Here is a 21074-nt window from a genome sequence, read left to right as displayed (position 1 = left end):
TCACGTACCAGTGTATGGTGAAGAAGACTTCACTGGACTTCCAAAATGAGGACTGGCTGATCTTTTTCCAGTTGCTAATTATTAAGAATGCAGACAAACAAACGGAAAACAAATATTTTTCTCTCATACTAAACTGAAAAACTTAATGATTGATAATTTGCAAATAAATATGGATCCTCATATGCATTAAGATCATCTGCAATAAATGATCTGCATTTTAACATGATGAAACACCCCATTAAAACAAATAAAAAATTATTATGGTAACATCAACCAACTATAATTTACCTATGACAAAGTGCACATGCAGCAGAACGTGCGAATGGAATGCCTGTAAACTAAGACAATGAACTGAAAATGAAGGAAGAACACGCATAAATCATTTAATAAAGCTGCATTTCTTGTCCGATTTTAGATTTTATCTTTACATGTTATCTTTATTTTTAGATAGAGTGACCCATGAAACTATTTGAATATTTATAGAAATCTTCTATGAATGTATTATGTTATACAGAACTATTTACACAGAACTTTTATCTGTTATATATTAAAATATTCCTTCTTAGTCATAAATTATTATTACCATATAAAATATAACATGACGGAATCAAATCTAATTAATTAGTAAGTAAATACTTTGTGTAGCCACTGTACATCTGTTTTATATTTTACCAACGTAAATCATGATACTTTTATCTTATTACAATACCAATGAAATTTCAAAATATGTAACAGATATAGTATATCCATAAGAGGTTTTCAGAAGTGTTCGAACGCTTTTGTGAGCCACTCTACGTGCGTATAATTGCAAACGACACGCATCGAGTTTTTGTACAAGGACATGATGTATGTACAAGGTGTGCAAGGACACAATGTGCATGGCCCCAATGTGTTGTGCTTAAATAAATCAATAAATATCGCAGAGAGAGAGAGAGAGAGAGAGAGAGAGAGAGAGAGATAAAGTCAACTCGCGGCCAAGTATACCTTTCGCTTGACGTCTCCGCTTGCAATCGAAGTCCAGCCTTCGTCCCTGAAGCTTTTTCCGGTGATGCTGAAAACAAAAAGGGATATCAATTCCCGTTCACGAATACATGCACTTTTCCCCTCTTTCTTTCTTTCTGTCTCGTCGCGTATTCTTGTCGCGTTAAACTGGGACAACGCTACTCAACGAGTCAAGAAGAAAAGCCAATTTTTTTTAGTAACCAACCCACCATTACTTCTTTCAAGTCTTTGGTCTGTAAATGGTGTAGAGGCTCCAGGAAGTTTTGTTTAATGTTGTCGTCCAGAGAATATTTCACGTCCGCCATCTGCTTCATCGCCTCGCCCATTTCAACCAGAGCCTGAGCTGTGAACAGAAATTAGGAAAGATTAATGAGCCGAATGTTTGCTTGTACTTAGATGCATAATTTATGTGTCTGTTTTACTAGTTTCTTCGTTAGGTATGCAGTTACGAAAGTTATGAGTTGAGATGCGAATGTCCTCCGAAAGTTAAAGTAGCGGCACAGCTTTTTGGTGATAGGAAGTGAATATGAATGTTTTAAAATAACAATTAATTATTAATTAAATCTAACTATATAAACTGAACAAACGTACCGAAAATACTATCCTCTCCCAATTTCTTTCCATAAGTAAGCATGCAATCGCCGAGAACACCTTCTGGTTGGGGGTAAGTCGAGGCTTTTGCCTGACCGCTGAGCTTACTGATACCCTTGACCGCGGCCATCTTCGCTCTTGCAGTTGGATTTGGCTGAAGGAACTCTTTCGTTTTCATTTGTAACTCCTCCACCAGCTCATACGTGACATCCGTTTTCTACGATCAAAATTATGACATACTGTACGCTAGGTTAAATGATATTACATTATCAAATTTCTACTTTTATTTCGTTTTCTTATTTTCTTTTTCCTAAATTCTATTTCTAAATAATATTTCAAAGTACATAAGGAGTTCATTTATTTGAAGTAAAAGAGACGCGAACAAATTTCATCAGGAAGGTTTCATTGGCGAGAAGATTGATCGAAGGTTAAAGGCAATGCAACAAGAACACCTTCCGGAAACCTTAAAAATGTAGAAATATGTACTCACCCTCTCCATATCCATGAAGTCGACGTCGAGCTTGGTTCCTTCCGCTCCGCCCATCTTCTCTGTCATGTACTGGAAATACAAATTTCATTAGAATTAAATAATAAGATTAAACATTATAATTTTACCCTTCAAATAGTACTGTTGAATTATGTATATATAACTATTATAACTTATGTTAGATTACTGAAACTTAGCATATCTAATTTTATTTTATATTTTACATTCTTCAAATTAAGTAATCTAATTCCAAATTGTTATGGTTGCCAGTGATCCAATAATACCAGTTAAGAGTTAAGTACAGTCGATCCGTGGTAATTCGAAAATCGTGACAAGATTACATTTTGTTTATTCAGGAAGCCTTCAAATTCATGAAACATGAAAACCTTAAAATCTGCAGGTACACGCGAAAATAGCAAATAATTCTTTCCATTGTTGTTTTTCAAACTGAAGACCACAGGAATAATTTAAAAATTCTATGTTTCTAACTCTACCCTCTTACATTAAATTTTTCTAGGATTAAATATATGTTTTTATGGATACAGATGAGCCTTTATAACTCAAAAACATCTACAAGATTATAGATTTGTCCATTATAAAATTTATATGAATGAAAAATGTCTCATATCATGATAAATCTTCAGCGTTTTTTTATAATAATTCACAAAAGAGATCGTAATGCAAAAGCATGAATGGACGAGCGTAACTATTTTTCCGAAAGTAATCCTTGATTTTACAGTAAATAATTAAAGGAAAAGACTCTTAGAATACGTCTGCTGTAATCAAGAGGTGTGCTTGGAACCTATAAATAACGGTGTAACGCAGAGTTACTTACATAAATGCAAAGTACATTTGCATTTATCGTTACTGAAATAAATGCAAAGTACATTTGACTTACATGCGACCATCACTGCAAATTATTAATTTCACAATAAATAATGTCGACTAATAATTACTGATAAATGAAATTTAAATAAGTTATGAAACACATTTCTTTAATGTCTTTATTAGAGAAATTTTTATTGTTTTTAACTCTATGTGTGAGAGATTGAATATTTGAAATTTTATAATTTAGTAATTTTTTAATAGATAAATTAATAACGAGTTTTTCATTAACTTAATAAAGTTTCGCGATCTTCGTCTCCTCTCGGTCTTGTTTCCTTATAATTACGTATATTACGTAAATATTCTGACATATTTAATAAAATTTTTCTTTTATTATCTTCATTTTATGAATGCTTACTACACTTTTATTTACACTTTTATTATATAATAAATTATATTATATTAACCGGCAACATTAATGCATGTCATATATGCACTCATTATTGCACATTTTTGTTAAATGTATAAACGAACATTTCATTAAAAACAAAAAGAACACTTTTGAACTGATTATTATTTGCGCATATTTTTAATTTCTTGTATAATACTCGTTAATTTACTAAATAATACAAGAGAATTTATATTACTTATTTTTCGTAAAAATCACAAATTGTTTGCTCTTGTAAGTTGAACGCAATGTCAATCAATTCCTTATTATTTTCAAACGTTTATTTTTATTTTCATAATTTATTAAAAAAAATTAAAAATACAAATTTTTATATTATTTCCTATCTTTTTAACGCTGCTTTAATAAGTAGTATAATTTCTACTTTAATTATCACGCTCTCTTTCATATTTTCTCTATTAATTATGTTTCAGGAAATTGATTGTACATAAACGAGCCGGATAAGTTGGTTAAATGAATTTCTAAAGCAATAACAAAGTTATGAAGAACAATAATTATCTTCTTCATGATACACTCAAAACTGCATTTAAAATCTTCATAATGTGTCTCCAATCATATCTGAAACCTCAGTGATGTACTTTACAATTTGTTAAACTTAGTTGATTTAATTTAGTTTAGTTTAGTCTGTTTAATTTTCAAACTGTAACTTTTGTATAAATTTTCTGCCTAAAATTGTAACTGGTTAGAAAAAGCAGTTGGATTTATAAAAATTACATTTAGCATATTTTTTTATACCTATCAATTTATTAAAATTAATCAACTTTATAATACTTTTGTTAAAAGCTTTATTATTCTTGACGTAACGCAAACTTATCTCTACTAATCAGAAATAGTGAAAATAGGAAGAGTGAGGTCATTTTTCGTTTCGATCAGTTGAATGATCCGCAATTCGTATTTTTGACTAGCACACCAAATATTTAACATTATCTAACATGAACATTTTCAGTTTGTGACAGTTCACTAAAAAATAAATACTCATTGTTTTGTTTTTCTCGTATTTTCATATCTCGTATTATATAGACATGCTTTTCATCTTATTCGATTTTTGCTTGTTAAATTCACCTTTGCCATTTGAGGAAAAGGAAGTACGTCAATTTAATCGCGCGATAGATTTCAATAGATTTCGATCTCTTCCTTTTTATTATTGTGTTCTGTTGCTCGCAACGTTATACATTTGAATATGCAAGTTAATGTTAATATTATTCAAGAACTTTTGTTCGATAATAAAAACAATGGAGATATTTATATTATACAGATACGATACAAAATGTATTTGTATAATATGACGCCTAGATAAATCTAAAATAGAAACAGTTATATCAATGACTCATACAGTATAGACTTCGATTATGTAATGAATTAATAGTTTCAAATATCTTTGTTTGATATTAATTATTGATTATTATGGCGGTGACAATTGCATGATAAAAATGGTTGAATATCGGTCGAGAGTTCTTTCGTACTAGTTGCCAAGATTTCAGAGGTATACATCACTTTAGATGAATTGACGACGGGTATTATTGATCCGGAGAGCCTATCGTTTCTGACAGTGGTATTTTCTTCCCTTTTCAAACATCTTACCATACTACATATATCCTTTGCCCTCACCTCTGACCTACGGATATCTCTCGTCCATAGGAAATCTCGTTTCATCTTTCAAGATCATCTCGGTTTACGAGCAATTAACCAACATTGACCAATCGACTATCACTATATATGTGCTCGAGATTTCTACGATGCTCTCTTTTATGGCGACAGACGGGCCAGTTTCCGGTTTATCCATCATATCCGGCCTACAAATGAGCTTTCTAGAGCGGTTATATCTTTTTATCCCTTAAATGTATCGTTTCAAAGTTGGACATTATGGAAGTAAGCTATTTTATATTTTTATATTTATTCAAATGATTATATAAATATAATTTCTATTTCATTCGTTAACTACTTCATTTATTTTAATCCATCTAAAAATTCAAGAAGATTTTCTTAATAAATACATTTCGTGCCATTCCTTGGTCTTCTCTCTTACTTTGCATATATGAATAAAGATTATCACGGTGGCTTAATTCTTTTCATTTGAGAAACACGCAAGTAATTTCAATGAAACGGGAACGTATGAATGAGGATTACAAACATTACTACGCGCCCTTTCACAATAACAAGCAAAATATTCTACACATCTTTTCCCGGGGAAGATGAATTGTCTACAATGTTTGAAACGCGAAATGAAAGCAATTCATTTTACATAATAACAACGAATATCGCATCGCGAACCCACCCACAATCTCTCTTTCTCTTCTCGTTTTTGTTCAGCTCTGTTTAATTCGAAATTATCTTCATTCACTATTTCATATAATGAATATAATAGAATTTTAAACAATATCACGAGAGTGTTGTTAATCACGTGTGTACTTTAATTCTTTTCCTATTGAACAATTCATGATTTATAGGTAGCATTTCTATTCGTGTATTTTTATATGTAAAATTCATTTGCATAATGAATAAGTTAAAAGTCTCTCATTTTTATGAAATTATCCATAAAATTATCCAAATTTCCAGATAACTCTGGAAATAAATAATATCGTATCTATGTTTGCTAGAAGTCTAAAAAGCTAAAACTACTTTATCGTTATTACCTTTTAATCTTATCATTATAGAAGCTTCCGGTTTAAAGCTAAGTTGAAAATCGTTTATTCCTAATAAGTGATCGCGTAACTTAATATAGCAAATCTAAGATAATCGCGAATATCGAGTCGTCTGTATTTGAGTCGCAAGTTACAGACGAGAGCAACACTATGTCGGGATCCTTGAAAAGTGTAAAAGCCAAGCAACACGATTATTTGACGAAGGTCCCATACGACCGTGACCTATATTTAACAGTGACCCACTTGTAGAGCGTCATCACGCACAGAAACATAGGTAGCGCACCGTTGCCGATTACACGTTGTCCTAGAGTAAATCTGACCCACATCCGGTAGTTGCAATATCACATGCTGTTTGATTCGTATTTATGCACCGATTATATTGTAATGCTCGCGACGTTACAACTGCCGATGAAATATTCTGAGAATGGTTACCATAAAAATCCGGTTTCAAAGAATTATTCGGTAAATACAGTTACTCGCGTTAAACCTTTCCCTACAGCGCACATGGCTGCGAATGTGGCTTTTGTACGTTTATTGTTAAACAATTCTTTTTTAGAATTAGGATACAATATAAATAACGTTAAGCTAACGTACAAATTTCTAGTAAAGAATAACAAAAAATAAAAACAGATAACTTGTAATTTTTCAACTCCGCTTATGAAATTTCATTTGTTTTGTTATCAAGTTTGTTACTGTAGTGCACAGATTAGTTCTTATTGATACTAGCAGCTTATAACTTGCCATTTTAAAATAGTATTAATAATATTTCGATCGTGCGCAAACGAGTTCATTTCTTATAAATCTTCTTCGTTTATGAATGACGAAAAACGTTGACGTTAAGTACGAAAAAATCTTCCTCATATCCTGCATTAACCTTCTCTTTAAGGCGCACATGGCTGCGAGTATATTTCCTCTACTCGGCACGAATATTCACTTTGGATAAAAAGAGGGTTAGGATAAGATAAAAATGTAACCTCGACCACTGAAGAAATTAACAGATGTACAGATAGCTGATTTATTCCAATCTGTTTCCTCGAAGGAACTACATTATTAATACGTAATCAAACACAAAATCAAAACAATAATTTCAGATGTAATTAGAACCGAGTATATTATTTGAGCACCGACTATAATCGGTATTAGTAGTTCTTTACTCTCAAATTTTCGAATTTCTTCCAAATTATTCTCAAACTTCTGAATTTTTGTCAAATTATTTTCAAATTTTTCACTTTCCCTTAAATTATTATATTTCCGGAAATTGATTATAAAGATGATTTCCTAATTTTTAATATAATAAAATTTCATATCTTTTTAAGCTGGTTAATATATAACATAACACAATTATGAATTAAAATATAATTATTGCTTAGTTTTACATATTTCATGTTTATAAAGGGCAAATGAGCATCTATTACCAATAGCACTTGCTAACGCAATTACCTATATGCAATAATTGCGATACTTTGAATAAATCTATAATTCATGCAACATTTACATTACACCGTTTCTATAATATTCGTAGTTAAAATATTCGTAGCTAAAGTTTTAAATGTAACTGCTACGAAATCAATTACGTAAAACCCAAAACTAAATAATTGTTACACGCATATCAAAATTAATATGTAAAGCTATGTTATATCTATGTTATAATAAAAGTAAACATTTTATAAATTTTACATAATTTATACCATACCTAATATTTTAGATCGTTTATTTCTAAAAGAGGATCATTAGAATTCTTTTCATATTCCTTTTATTACAAGAGCATTTGATTCTTTAACACAACAAATAAACCATTATATAGTTCCTGATTTTTTAATTATAAAAATAATACTTTGATATTTGTAATTAGTATATAAAAAAATAAACTGACAAACCTAAATTATTTAAGATTACAGGATAATTTTATTTTGCAATTTTCTATAGTATATTTAAAATTATTCTTTTTTTTTGTTGGTCATTAAGAACAATAAGTGAGTAATAAACAGTAACTCTAAAAGTTAATTAATACATTGACGAAAACCGTGCCATGATGAACTTTCAGAACTGCGACTTCAAAAGAATAAAAATACATTTTTTAGCCCTTGGTTGGCGAATATAAATTTTCATGAATCGGATATTGTCCTTCTATAATTGAAATAAAAGTCGTTCTTGCAACCTCGAGTATCATTTCCCAGACTCGTTTAAAAAGCCGGTAAATTTGAATTAAGCTCTTCCCCGTATAAAATACACGGAGAACCTCATTGAAACCGTCTGCTATTTGCATTACATCATAGAACAATCTTGCCATAAATTCTCTCTTTTTTTCTACACTATACATATGTATAACAAAATAATTACATTCATCTGTTTCACGATATAACGATTTCAATCAATTTTTCAATGAATATTTTCTTTGTAATTACACAGCAATAAATTGTTTGACACAGAGACACTGAGAAAAGAACTGTATACAAATTGTTCTATAATAGCTAGTGACTGCAACTGAAAATACCATAATGTAAATATGTAAATACAATAGTACTTCATCTATTTAAATATACCTATGAATATCACTCATTGCAAAGCAAATCCTTTTATATAGTATAATTTACAATTATTAAAATTTTATAATTTTTCAAAAATTATATAAGATTATATTTTTCCAATTATTGGTCTTTGCAATACTTTTCCTGGTTTGAGAAAGTTTATCTTTAACCATGTACAACTATGAACACGTTTCTCATCTCGAATTTAATAAGTGTCAGCCTAAATAAGAATTAATTGTTCCACTCAAGGCGCATTGTGACGAACGAGACCCCTGTTCACGGGTCAAAACGCTGTACTAATGGTTGGAACGTCGATCGATATGAAATCGTAATTATTCTTAGTTACTTTCTCTATGGCCATACTTTACCTGTATTTAATATTGATCTTTTACGATTACGAACTAGAGGTTTAACGAATTAATTCATATTAATGTTGTATATTTGAAAAATGAAAAATGACAATAATAAGCTTCGAGAAGAGAGAATCAAACTCAAGTGGAACCTAATGATATAACAGAGAGAAATCGATATTCAAAAGTAAATTACCTCGAATATTTATTCGTTTTTAATCGTCAATGGAGAGAAACTTAGCAAGTATAAGTAAAATAATATCGTAATTATGCGAAGAAATAGAAAAGGGAGAAGTTTATTAGGAAAGGACAAATATAAATTATTGTCGATGTAAACCAGGCAAATTGGGTTTCAGGAAAGAAATAAATATTGTATTTCGATCTGCGTTGAAAATTCTACATTTTTTATCTGTTAGCTGAATTGAATTCAATCAGCAATATTAGTTTAACTTCATCAAATTTCCACATTAAAAATGTTTAAATCGAATTTTATGAAAATTGAAATATTTCTGATGTAGAAGTTCAATAAAGTTAAACTAATGTATGCTTTTGATCTTTGTGAATGTATTTTTAATATTATTATTATTAACAAAATATACTAATAATATTTAATTAAAGTACTTCTATAAAATATTTCGTTGAACGTGAACGTATACAGAATTATTTTACGATAAAACCATGTATAACGGTAAAACTAATTATCGACAAGGACTATCCGATAAGCAGTTTAGGATACCGGTAAATTGATCATTAAGGAACGATATAACGATACAAATTGCACTGCAAGACTAATTTAATGTACTGTTTGTTATGTTCTTCGTATTGTTTCGAGGACAACTTGCTTCTTTCAGTTTTCTGTTAAAAGCGATTAAGAATCAATAAATTACATATTATGAATGCATGAAATAGATTGTATAATTGGTCGTAGATGATCTTTCAATTCTATAAAAGAGTATTTTCTTTTATCCTAATGAATAAGTTTAATAAGATATATTCCGTGGTACTATTTCAAGTGGAAACTTTATAATAATAATTTATTATATTATGGTAAACATATAAAATATAGTATTATTATATAAATAACTAACATAATATTATTTAAGCAAAAATTGAATATTTGAAGTTACAATGAATATAAATAAAAATTAAATCTAAAAGATTATTATGTTTTGAAATTTTTCAAAAAGAGAATAGTTTAAAATTCTTTTATTAATTATATTAATTATATCAATTGTATGTTAAATGTTGTTAACGTAGTTGTATGATCTTATTTATTAACTAAAAATTGAGTAAAACTTTTACTTTTTCTAATGTTTACATATAACTAATGCTTCTATGGACAATTTTCATAAATAACGATATATTCCAGTGGAACAAATTGTTAAAAGTACTTTGTAAAATATTATCGAGAATTAAAGTGAAAATAGCATTTGAACCTGCATTTGAAACCTCAATAGTGCATTTTAAAATCTATCCGTGCCGTTAGTTACCGCATTACGATCAATTTACACTTCGTTCGATAATTATATAAGATGAAACTTTGTTGCATTGTACACGGAATAATCATTATCGCCCACGGACAATCCATATATTTTCACGAATATCACTCTGACTTATTACAAAACTATAAAGCAGTAAAGGAAAGGAAAAAGTGATGATCCAATAATTCGAAAATATATTTAATGTATACTTTATGACAAAAAATTATACTTCAAGAACTGAATATAAAAAATACGAAAAATACAAAATACAAATATATATATTTATTTATTAAGATATATTAATTTATTTAGATTTATTATATAATTTAGTTAACTTAATTTATATAATTTAGATTTATTATATATATTAAGATATATATGTATATATATATCCGAACCTCCAAACCCCAGTTTAACAAAAAGAAATATTCTACTCGTCTCTTTGTAATTGTAATACCGAAATATGCAATGTCTTCGAAATCATAATACGTGCATAATAATGATTTATCAAACGGTGAAATGCAATTGAAATCGCAGCGTGACCTAGTAAAAGTCAGCGATATACGTGCGACTACAAAGGGACAACGGTGATTCCCCGGTGGCGAAGTAAGCTTGAAAATCTGGCCTCAAAAAACTCAACGAATCTCGGTCAGTTAACCGTGCGTAGGCGAGGATAACGCGACTTCGCCTCTCATATTCATAGCATACCGTAATTACATTACAAGAGACATTGAACACCGACACATAAGTAACATGCTATTCCATAGATTCCAAAATTGTGGATCGCGAAATGATTTTTAATGGATAGCGTTAAATATCAGCATATAGAGTAATTAACATCCCTTCTACACGAAAAACAATTATTCGTTATCCTTTATCTCTCATTATTATTTGAAATCAAATATTTAGTAAATAAATTATTTAGAAATAATTTACATTTCAAATACGATTTTGGAATTTATTTGCAAATGGTTTTATTTTCAAATAAACTGTCTTGTTATTTTATTTAGTGTAAATACTTGATCTTTTCGTCTATTATTTCTTTTCCAAGTAAAAAGTAACGAACCCTGATTCTGAATCGGTCATTGCTGGTCCGCGTATTAAAACAGAACTGCTAATTATGATAATATGTTCAACTGACTCCATTGCGTGTTTAGTGCTGTACAAAATTGGGAACCTGTGCTAAAGACTTGAAATTGTCTAATTTGTAATATTCTAACCTAGAATTCTGTTTAATATTTGGATATATTAAATTTTACGTTCAATTTTTCATTCCACGGTATTTTACTACGTTATTAAATTATAAAGTTCCCGTTCGTTTTATGAAAATTATAAAAGGTCTCCGATGAGGATTCGCGAAACGTAATAAAAATTTCAACATTGAAACCGATCATGACTGCTGATTATAGTACAATGAGATATAGAATGTTATTGAAGTGGTTAACAAAAACAAAATTCATATACAAGTTAACTAAACATGTTAAAACTCTATTTTAACATTTTTTTTTCTTTTTTCTTTTTTCTTGAAAACAAGGCCTTAGATTCGAAAAAATTATATATATTCTATATTTTTCACTTATTTTTCCACGTGGAATAACCTCTTGCTGGTTATGTTTACTCGTACACAGACGATAAATAAACAAATTCACGTTATTAAGCAAACTTTCAAATTCGGTTTTATTGAAAATGAGGTGGAATATGAAAAAATTTTATTGTCTATTCCTGATTTATTTTTTCACATAAAATCACTCCTCTTATTGATTGTACTATGAGAAATGCGATATAAACAAATATTAAATAAAGTTATACACTCACCTGATTTGCTTTGTTAATCTGTTTTTTTAACCCTGCGAACGCCATAGTGATGATGATGATACTTCTATTCTCTCTCTAGACAGAAATAAGCAGGAAGCCTGCAAGCAGAAAAAAGAGAAAAAAGGATAATCGATGTGTGTGTGCCGCGAAACGATCGCAGCAAATTTTCGAAAAACGAAGAAAGGAAGGGTTTGAATTTATGACTGGTCGGTTGGTTGCTCGCCAGATCCGGCCATCCACGGACGGATGATTTTCAATGTTATCGATCGACCACGTTTTCCAGCATCCTGATTTACTTCTGATGTAATAAACACCGACACACATGTACATGCTAATCCTTTCCAATATTTCATACACGTGTATACAGAATCAGTGTGACGAAAAAATTTCATCAGAAATGATTAAGAAATTACGAAAATATTTAAACGACGGTATTCTGTTTTAAAATACCTACCACGATTCAGATATTCTTTGAGATTTTTTTTCAAGAAATTAGAACACTTTCTGCATTGGCTTTTTGCATATATGTTTAGTAATGTTTGAGGAATATTCACGGATTTTTTCAAGTGAAAATTCTAAACAATCCTATCGCATTTCAATAATTTTCAACTTAATTGTATTCTTCTGATGCTAAAAGATATCTCAAGTTTGAACAAAATACAAAAAGAATATTATTATCTTAAGATAAACATCTTCTAAAAGAATAAAGAAATCTTTTCTTTTTACTGAGATGAAAGCAAGTTTGAAATAAAATAAAAATTCATGGATGAAACTGACTGTATACTAGTGATAGCATCAAATTTAATATTATATGTACATATGTAACTTATAAATCTTATAAATAATCTCATAAAATTCGAATGGTACTTGTAACATACAACGTTTCATTAATTCTACTTGCCAAATATTTGATCCTCACAAGCTGGCTTCGAACTCTGGAACGAGTACTCGAAACGAATAGTTCAATATCAGCAATCAAATTACGAGAATTAGAAAGGCATTATCATCTTGTTGAATTTTTCTAAAAAAGGAAAAATCTATAGAACTGTAGATGATATATGGAATTCGTATAAATTTTATTTGAACGTTTGCACGTGTTCGATTCTACTTGGAACTACTCTATTATTTTTATTTGTTAAAGTACTTGTAGAAGATGCGAATCTGATGCGTTTAGGTTCGAGTCTAGTTGAAAGTAGTTTCTTTCGAAATACTTATATGTAGAATGTTCGAACCTCATTGATCAATGTTTGAACATACTTGTAATGTATACTTTCCAATATTGCATATATTTGTATGGATATGAAAATATAATAATAACTGTATCAAAATATATTCATCATTTTATAAAACAATTACTATTTTGAAGAAACTGATACATAGAAAATGGAACAAAGGAACAATTTAGAAATTTAATGATCACAGAAATAAACTTATACGATATAAAATTGGAACTAAATATAAATTCATAAGTACTAGCACACTTTCGAAAAGTAAATCTGAAAGGCCTATTATCTGTTTAATTAGACAATTAATATCAGATTGTACCAAAAGTTCATACTGAATGTTAAGAAAACTTTATCTAGAATTTTCTAGAATATTCTTTTACCATCTGTAGCTTTACAAAATGAGTGTTGGCATGAAAAATTGTTCGTCTTGACTAATAAATCCCATCACATAGCTTTTATAGCCTTCTGGTGTATTTCATTTCTTATCTATTTCTTTTGAATAAGATTTATAAAGACCATGATAAACAATAACGAGACTGCCATATTTGTTGAATGAGACAGACAGAGGTGAACATGCTAGCTACGATTCAACACTTCTTGGACACACAAATCTCAACGCTGTCTCACTTCAAAAGAAAAGCTGTTTCATTAACAAATTTTCGACATTTCTCTTTAATTCTCGTTAGCTAAAAACTATCCAACTAAAAACAATATTTCTTCGAACGTTTCACTATTCCATAGAAATTCATATAATAGAAATGCTATTAACTTTTTGTACAACCTAATACACTTATACAGAATTCGAACCTAATCGATGAATGTGCTACTCGCGGTGTGTTCGGGCTCATCGCTAATCTTGACGTAAATTTTCATAGAAAATTACATCATACGTTTTAGTCCTAGCGAGATTCTTATAAGGCCTTTCCGTCATGGAGCAAAGACTCCAAAAATAGAGTGTCACGTTCATAAAGAGGAATTAACGAGTGGCGTCCCTCTTAATAAGCCGCGCGATTCTTCGAGGAGAACAGAACAAGTGTCAGACGAATAAGGGCAAAGGTTGCATTGGAGGGAAAAGGATTCACCTATGCATTTAATAACGGGCTAATAATGACTGCTAACGGTTAACATCAAGAATAATACAAGTGTACACTGATGTTACATAGAACTAAATTCCCTTCCAATTGACCCGGTGCTAACATGACAGCGCTGGTCTCCGCTCTATGTTCACCTTTATTTGTGACAGTGTTAAAAACACTCAAAATTCTATCCATTTAGCTAAAATCTAGCATTTTTCTCATCTTTCAAGATATGTAGAAATATGTCAAAAATATGTCTCTTTTAGTATCCTCTATCTTATAAGTAAAGCTATGTCATACAATGTGTTCCGAAATAATAATTAATATTAAAATTAAAATATGGGCAATTAATACTAAGATTAAAATACAACAAAAGTAACATTAAAATTAAAATACGATAAGTTAATACTATATATTTGAAATCGAATGAAGGGAACTTCAGTTTTCTGAGATTTTAGTTACACGGGACATTCGCAATCTGAAAGTTAACCATCATGATAACGTTGAAAACACGAAGAAAGCAATAAAATATGTTCTCAATTATCCGCAAGCAAAATTGGTCAGAAAATGTCCAATGAGCCAAAATTCGTGCAAAGAGCATCAAGGAAACCAAACGACTGGCGATTGCTCTAAACTCTAAACATTCCAGAATAATTTGTTTCCTTTCCACAAATAAAAGACACTCGGACCAAAGAAACAATGTATATCGAGTATAATACACGGACTAACAGATAGATCGAACTTCTGAGGGATTCTTAACAGATGCAGATGCAACGATAGAGCAGACATCTCACCTTATACACGTCCTTGCGGCACTTTTAAAACCGTTGATGATCTGTGCCGTGGATAGTCCACAACTGAGGAAATCGCGATGAACACGCAAGTGAAAACTCTAGGAGCCTAAAGCGTAGAGTTCCGCGTGGACCGCGATCACCACGAGCACCAACGACTCGTACGTAGTCGGTTTTGCACACTGCGCTTCCGACTCGAGGGGTAGTTTTCAACGCGACGATCGATACACGGCGACCAAAATCAGTCTCTCTCTCTCAAACCAACATGATAGAGTATATCGCATTCTCTATCTCTTTCTACTTCCCCCACTCTTTCACGCGCACGCTTGCCAACTCCCTCTACCCTCACTCTCATGCCTTCCCTTTCCACGCATTGTCTATTCTTGTCGCATGCACAAAAATTACATGAATATCTCTGTTCAACATTCGCTACATCGTAGCCCCACTACTTGTCTCGTTTGCGATTCCTACTTCCACTTTGTCGTAATTGTCTCAAGTTTTTGTATTTACTACACTTTCCCTTATTCCCTTTTCGTTCCTTCCTTCAACCTGTTTTCTCATCTCCGTGGGTTTTCCTAGACTTCCAATGGGTTCCAAGTGCACACGCTTTTTTTCTTTCTACAGCTTTTTCTGCAAGCCGCTGTGTGTCGCTAGATTTACGCCCACGCACCGTCTAATCGCAACCCCTTACGGGATCAGCCACGCATTTTTATCGCTTGCGAAGGCAACAAAGAAAAGTAGCGTTGAGGATCGTGGAAAGGAAGCAAAGAATGGTGTTCATTCTGATTCGATTTATTAATTCCATGCAGATTAATGTTAGGTATAAATTAGATTAGGTTATGTTTGATCGCTTATAAAACAGACAGAGTAGAAAGACATTGGAAATAATAGGCAGAAAACAAAAAACGATGTTTCTGTGGAATTAATAGAGAAATACTGGATAAAAATTAGGTTAGGTTAGGTTTGACCCTTTGTGAAATAAACAGAATAGGAAAGTAACATTGAAGATCGCTTAGGTTTGTAGGTAAGTTACACGAAAAACATGTTAACAATATCTATTTACATTGTATTTTGAAAATCATTGCTAATTAGTCCCGTATTAATATTTAGGTTTAAGCAGAAATTCTGTTTGTAAGTCCTGGAACTATACAGAATAAAAACACTATGTGAAGTATTGTATTCCGAATCATTGTTCATTAAAAATCGTTTAATCTTTTGGCAATAATAGTTGAAAGACGAAAATTGATGAATAAAGAAATTAAAACAAACATGATAATGAAAATAACTTTTACATATATTATCACGAGAAATATAGACTAAACCACTTAAATGAAGATAGTATATAGTGTGTAAGATATAGTGTGTGTGTTTAATAAACATATTGGACATATGACAATTACACTGTCTGGAATGAAATCATCCGAAATACTGGATGATTTTCAATATTATCGTTTTTAGTTTAGATCCCGGGTTAATATTATATACTACATACGGTTTATCCAGCCAAGGGACTAAAATCGAGAAGAGATTTAATTTGCCGTTAATTTGAGTGCTATATTTAAACTTTTGAATTTTACTTTTGTTACTTTATGTTCATTGTGAAGACATTTAATAAATATAATTTTATTTACACAATTTGTTACATAAACTAAAAAGTTATAGACTAGAATCATAAGTATATCATTTTGTACGAATTTCCGATATTTGTCTGATGGGAATTTCAACTTTGGTTAACTTTGAAGATTATTAATGAAGGTTATACGGCATAACATATGTCGAAAATAAGCGACAGAAACAACAAGTCAACTAATTGAATACGAACCTCTACTTAGAATGATTTTATCGAGCAGAAAATACATGTAGCTTACAAGTTTTTGTTAGATTTTGCGCTGTTTCTTATTGATCCAGTTTGAACATTCGTCGAGGTATAATATCTTGCCAGCATATATTTGCCCATATTTACTATATTTTCTTCCTTTCTGTTTTTTCCTCAACTATATAAGTGATGTAAATCGATGTGAATCTCCTACTGTGTATGGGATACCTCAGAATAAGATTTTGAAAAACGTGTAAGAAGTTGTTGTTGAGAGCTTTTATTATTTGGGTAGACAGAAAAAATTTATTATAGAAAAATGGCATATTGTAAAATACAATTCAACGTTTACTTCGATACGAGAATTTGACGTTTTTGCTTTCCAAAAAACAATAATATCTTATTACAATTCTTATGGTTTAGAATTTTTGAAATCTTTTTATGAACAGGCTATTGACTCGAAACTTCGCGCCATCACATTATATACCTACAACACTGTTTTGGCTTTCCTCCTACTCAGAATGTCGCGAAAAAGAGAAATTCACTACAAAATATTCGATTCCAATTATTAAGTAACAAAAAATTACGAAAATGCGGAAAAATCGATCTTTAGTTCTTGAAACATTGCCGTTCTCTTCCATTTTTATAATATAGCTAAATTTTTATTTTACAACTTGTTTCTATTTTTCGTTATCAAATACTATGCTAGATCGTATTTTGATATTTACACTTCTTTTGTAAGAGATAATTTAAAATATTTTGCTAAAATTTTTTAAACAAACCAATCGTTTCCAAAAATTATAAAACTGAATCTATAATTTCAATTATCGCTAATCTATTATAGTGATTGATGTAACTATATATAATCAATGAGAAGTAATAGTAATCTACTCAATGAACAAGTTTGAGCATTTATATTGTTAAAAATACATCCCAAATAAAAACCACAGGAAAAAATGTGATAAATCCATTTTTATTAGTTTTTTAGTTTGATAATATTTAGTAGCTAAAAGAATATATTTTAATATTAAATAGACGAAAACGGAATAATTATATACAAACCCATGAAAACACCTAATATCTATTTAATTTCAATTAATCTTTCTGGTATGTCTATAACGCAATACGCATTATTGGTGTTCCTCGTTAGGACCGACACTAGCACCTCAGGAATTCAAAGGATTTTACATTAAAAGGTCACGGTGTTACATGCAACGAAAGGGGCGCGAGAAAGTATATTTGTTTGAAAACTCATGACTCCCATTAACAAAGAAAGGGCAAAGAAGCGATACGAAATATTTTTATCGCAGTCCAAAATGAATATTTATCATGATATTTATTGTGAACTCATTCTTCGAATTACTATTACCTTAATATAACAACAATAATTATAATTTCGGTTAAAAAATAAAATAAAAGTATCATCTATAAGTGAGAAAATTAAATGTTAAAAATTCGTAAATCTCAGACATTTAGTCAGCGAAGAATCATAAGAGAAATGCGATTAGGTCATGGTACTGCTATCATTCGATAACATTCTGTCGCTTTGTACGCCCCCTATACTGAGTATGCATCCGCTATACAAACCACCCCCACGCGGGCCTCTTGAAAATAGTTCTAAAAATATATGCCGGTTCAGCAGGAGACAATATTAATCTACCAAAATTGAAATTACTCATACTTTCATTTTTCTAGAGCATCTTTTCATTATGAACTCTCTTTAACGTTCATAAAATAAACACGGGAAAGGAAACAATGATATCGTAACGAAGCGTGAAATATCTCTGCAATTTTCTGTTAATTCTTTCTGTTCAAATAACATTTTTCTATTTTGTTAAAAATATAACTCCACAATCATGTATTTTATTTTAAAAAATTGAATATCATTTTCTTATTATGGAATTGATTTGTTTACAATTGTATCAACCATATAACGTTATCATTCTATCATCAATATGGTATCAATATAAATGTTGTTAGGGCACAATATTCATTTTATAATTAATTTCTTTGCAAAGATTAGAAAGAAATTAATTATAAAGAAAAAGCTAACCTATCTACAATATTTGTATTTATTTTATCTCTTATGATTGTCGCTTTACTAAGTAAACAATAAATATGTATACAGATTAAAAAACAAACCTATGTTATGTCTCTTATAACAATTTATCATTTATCATTTATCAAAATCTATGCTAACAAAGATAAACCTGTACTTATCTATAATTAATTCCATCGAAAGATCTAGAATTGTACAAAAGTAATACTTAGCAAATTTTCAATTCATATATACAAATATTCATGCCAACGTATCATAGTTTTCCTTTTTTTTTTTACTAATGGCCCTTTAATATAAAAAACATTGTGATGGCTATTTTGATAAATGGCCTCCTTATACTGATTTTAGAAGTGGGATACTAATGTTAAAAAGGTTAATGTTATAAAATATAAAGAGTTTACATAAAAAGAATGAAATGAATGACATTTGTTTTTGCCGAATGAAAATTCCAAAAGCGAAAGCTACAGAGTGTCCTAGTAATCAATCGGCAAGGGAAAAATTCTACGTGAAAAAAAGATTCGAAAACATAGAACAAGCTTTGTTCACGTAACGGTTCGTTTCCGAGAAAATGGAATTCGAAAATTTATGAAGTGCCAGATAAATTCTTAACTAAGCACATACAAACTGTATTTTCTTGAAAACGAAACCTTTACGACGACATTTTATTCTACACTTTTTACTTATCTATGCATACAGGATAATGTTCTGCTGATTGTACATTTATACCCAGTCATAAATTAGCCAAATCACATATACGAACCAAATCTCCAAATTTGATTTTATCGAAAAGGAAATACTATATGAACAAACTTCAATCTATATTTTTAATTCATTTTTCATGTGGAATCGCCTTCATGCCGATTGTACATTATTACTGGAACATCCTGTATATACTTTGAATGCACATCGTATACTACAATCATCAACAAATATTAAGTCATTCATAATTAATCAGTTATTAGCGACTAGAAAGTATATTTCTATATGTATAAAGTACTTACTTACGTATGTACATATCTTGTTATTAGATATTCAGCGTGAAAACTATTTTATAGAGCTAATAACATTGTCAATGTTTTTGTTGTAATTAAAAAAATACATTGATTTGTATATAATTTTTTTACAATTTAATCTTGCGTGTTTTGTGTATTGTCTGCAATTTAAATATTTCACCGAAATTTAAAACAATAATAACAATGATACCACGCCATCAATCATAGATGTTACTGTAAGTAACCAAAAATGAACATGGCGTCTACTTAACATTTGTTTTCGCTTTAAACCTATTTTGTAATTTATGAAGTCGCAATATCATCATACACGTGTTTATTGAATTGTTTATTGAATGTACAAAAAAGGGATAAAATCAATGAATATGTCAAACAAGTACACCGACCCAATCGAATATTATATACAGTACATCCGTGTATTGAATAAAAATACTGATTCAAACATTCTTTTGCACAAAACATAAAGATTAGTTATTTTAAGGATAATAAAGAATGTAATTTGTTTTGGAGTACTCACCTTGCCTCAATTTAGTGAGAACAGAGAACTATTTAAAACTGGAAATGGGCAAACCCCCTGCTACGATTTGACATAGACGACAGCTGTTTGTAGTTTGCAGCAGCAACGCTAGATTGCTCTTAATCATAATCATCAAGAAGCGGGGAAAAATTATGAATTAAAGATGCCTATTTCTACTTAAATATTCATTCTTATATATATTACGAAATTTAATAATTTTTGGAATAGAACAAATATGATTATAGTACTATTACATTTTTAACTGCAGATTATTAGATTATTAGAATATAATTCTTCATAATCAATTGATATAATTATACTACGTAAAATATAGTATTTTGTAATAATTTGAGTAAACCTGCTCAAAATCAAACAACTATTTGTATATGAAAGCC

At 30.1% G+C, this 21074-nt stretch overlaps 1 protein-coding gene across 9 annotated transcripts in view; it reads right to left on the bottom strand.

The window, feature by feature from the left end:
- The window catches only part of LOC132907395 (endophilin-A), a 29695-nt gene extending 8896 nt beyond the window's left edge, over window positions 1-20799 (bottom strand). For 2 of the 9 annotated variants that reach the window (XM_060960456.1, XM_060960458.1), the window contains exons 1-7: window positions 15284-15923; window positions 12188-12285; window positions 2084-2152; window positions 1594-1810; window positions 1212-1345; window positions 985-1051; window positions 9-74 (exon numbers count right to left, since the gene is read on the bottom strand). In XM_060960456.1, the coding sequence (XP_060816439.1) occupies window positions 9-74; window positions 985-1051; window positions 1212-1345; window positions 1594-1810; window positions 2084-2152; window positions 12188-12232 (598 nt within the window). In that variant the 5' untranslated portion in view covers window positions 12233-12285; window positions 15284-15923. Of the gene's footprint in view, window positions 1-8; window positions 75-984; window positions 1052-1211; window positions 1346-1593; window positions 1811-2083; window positions 2153-12187; window positions 12286-15283; window positions 15924-20679 lie in introns of those variants that run through there. The other 7 variants (XM_060960457.1, XM_060960464.1, XM_060960459.1 and 4 more) reach the window with 7 other exon arrangements.
- Window positions 20800-21074: the final 275 nt, after the last annotated feature.

This window comes from Bombus pascuorum, chromosome 5 (assembly GCF_905332965.1).
Source record: "Bombus pascuorum chromosome 5, iyBomPasc1.1, whole genome shotgun sequence".
NCBI lineage: Eukaryota > Metazoa > Arthropoda > Insecta > Hymenoptera > Apidae > Bombus > Bombus pascuorum.
The sequence above is the reverse complement of the archived record's forward strand: the minus strand, read 5'-3'. Positions and strand labels throughout refer to the sequence as shown.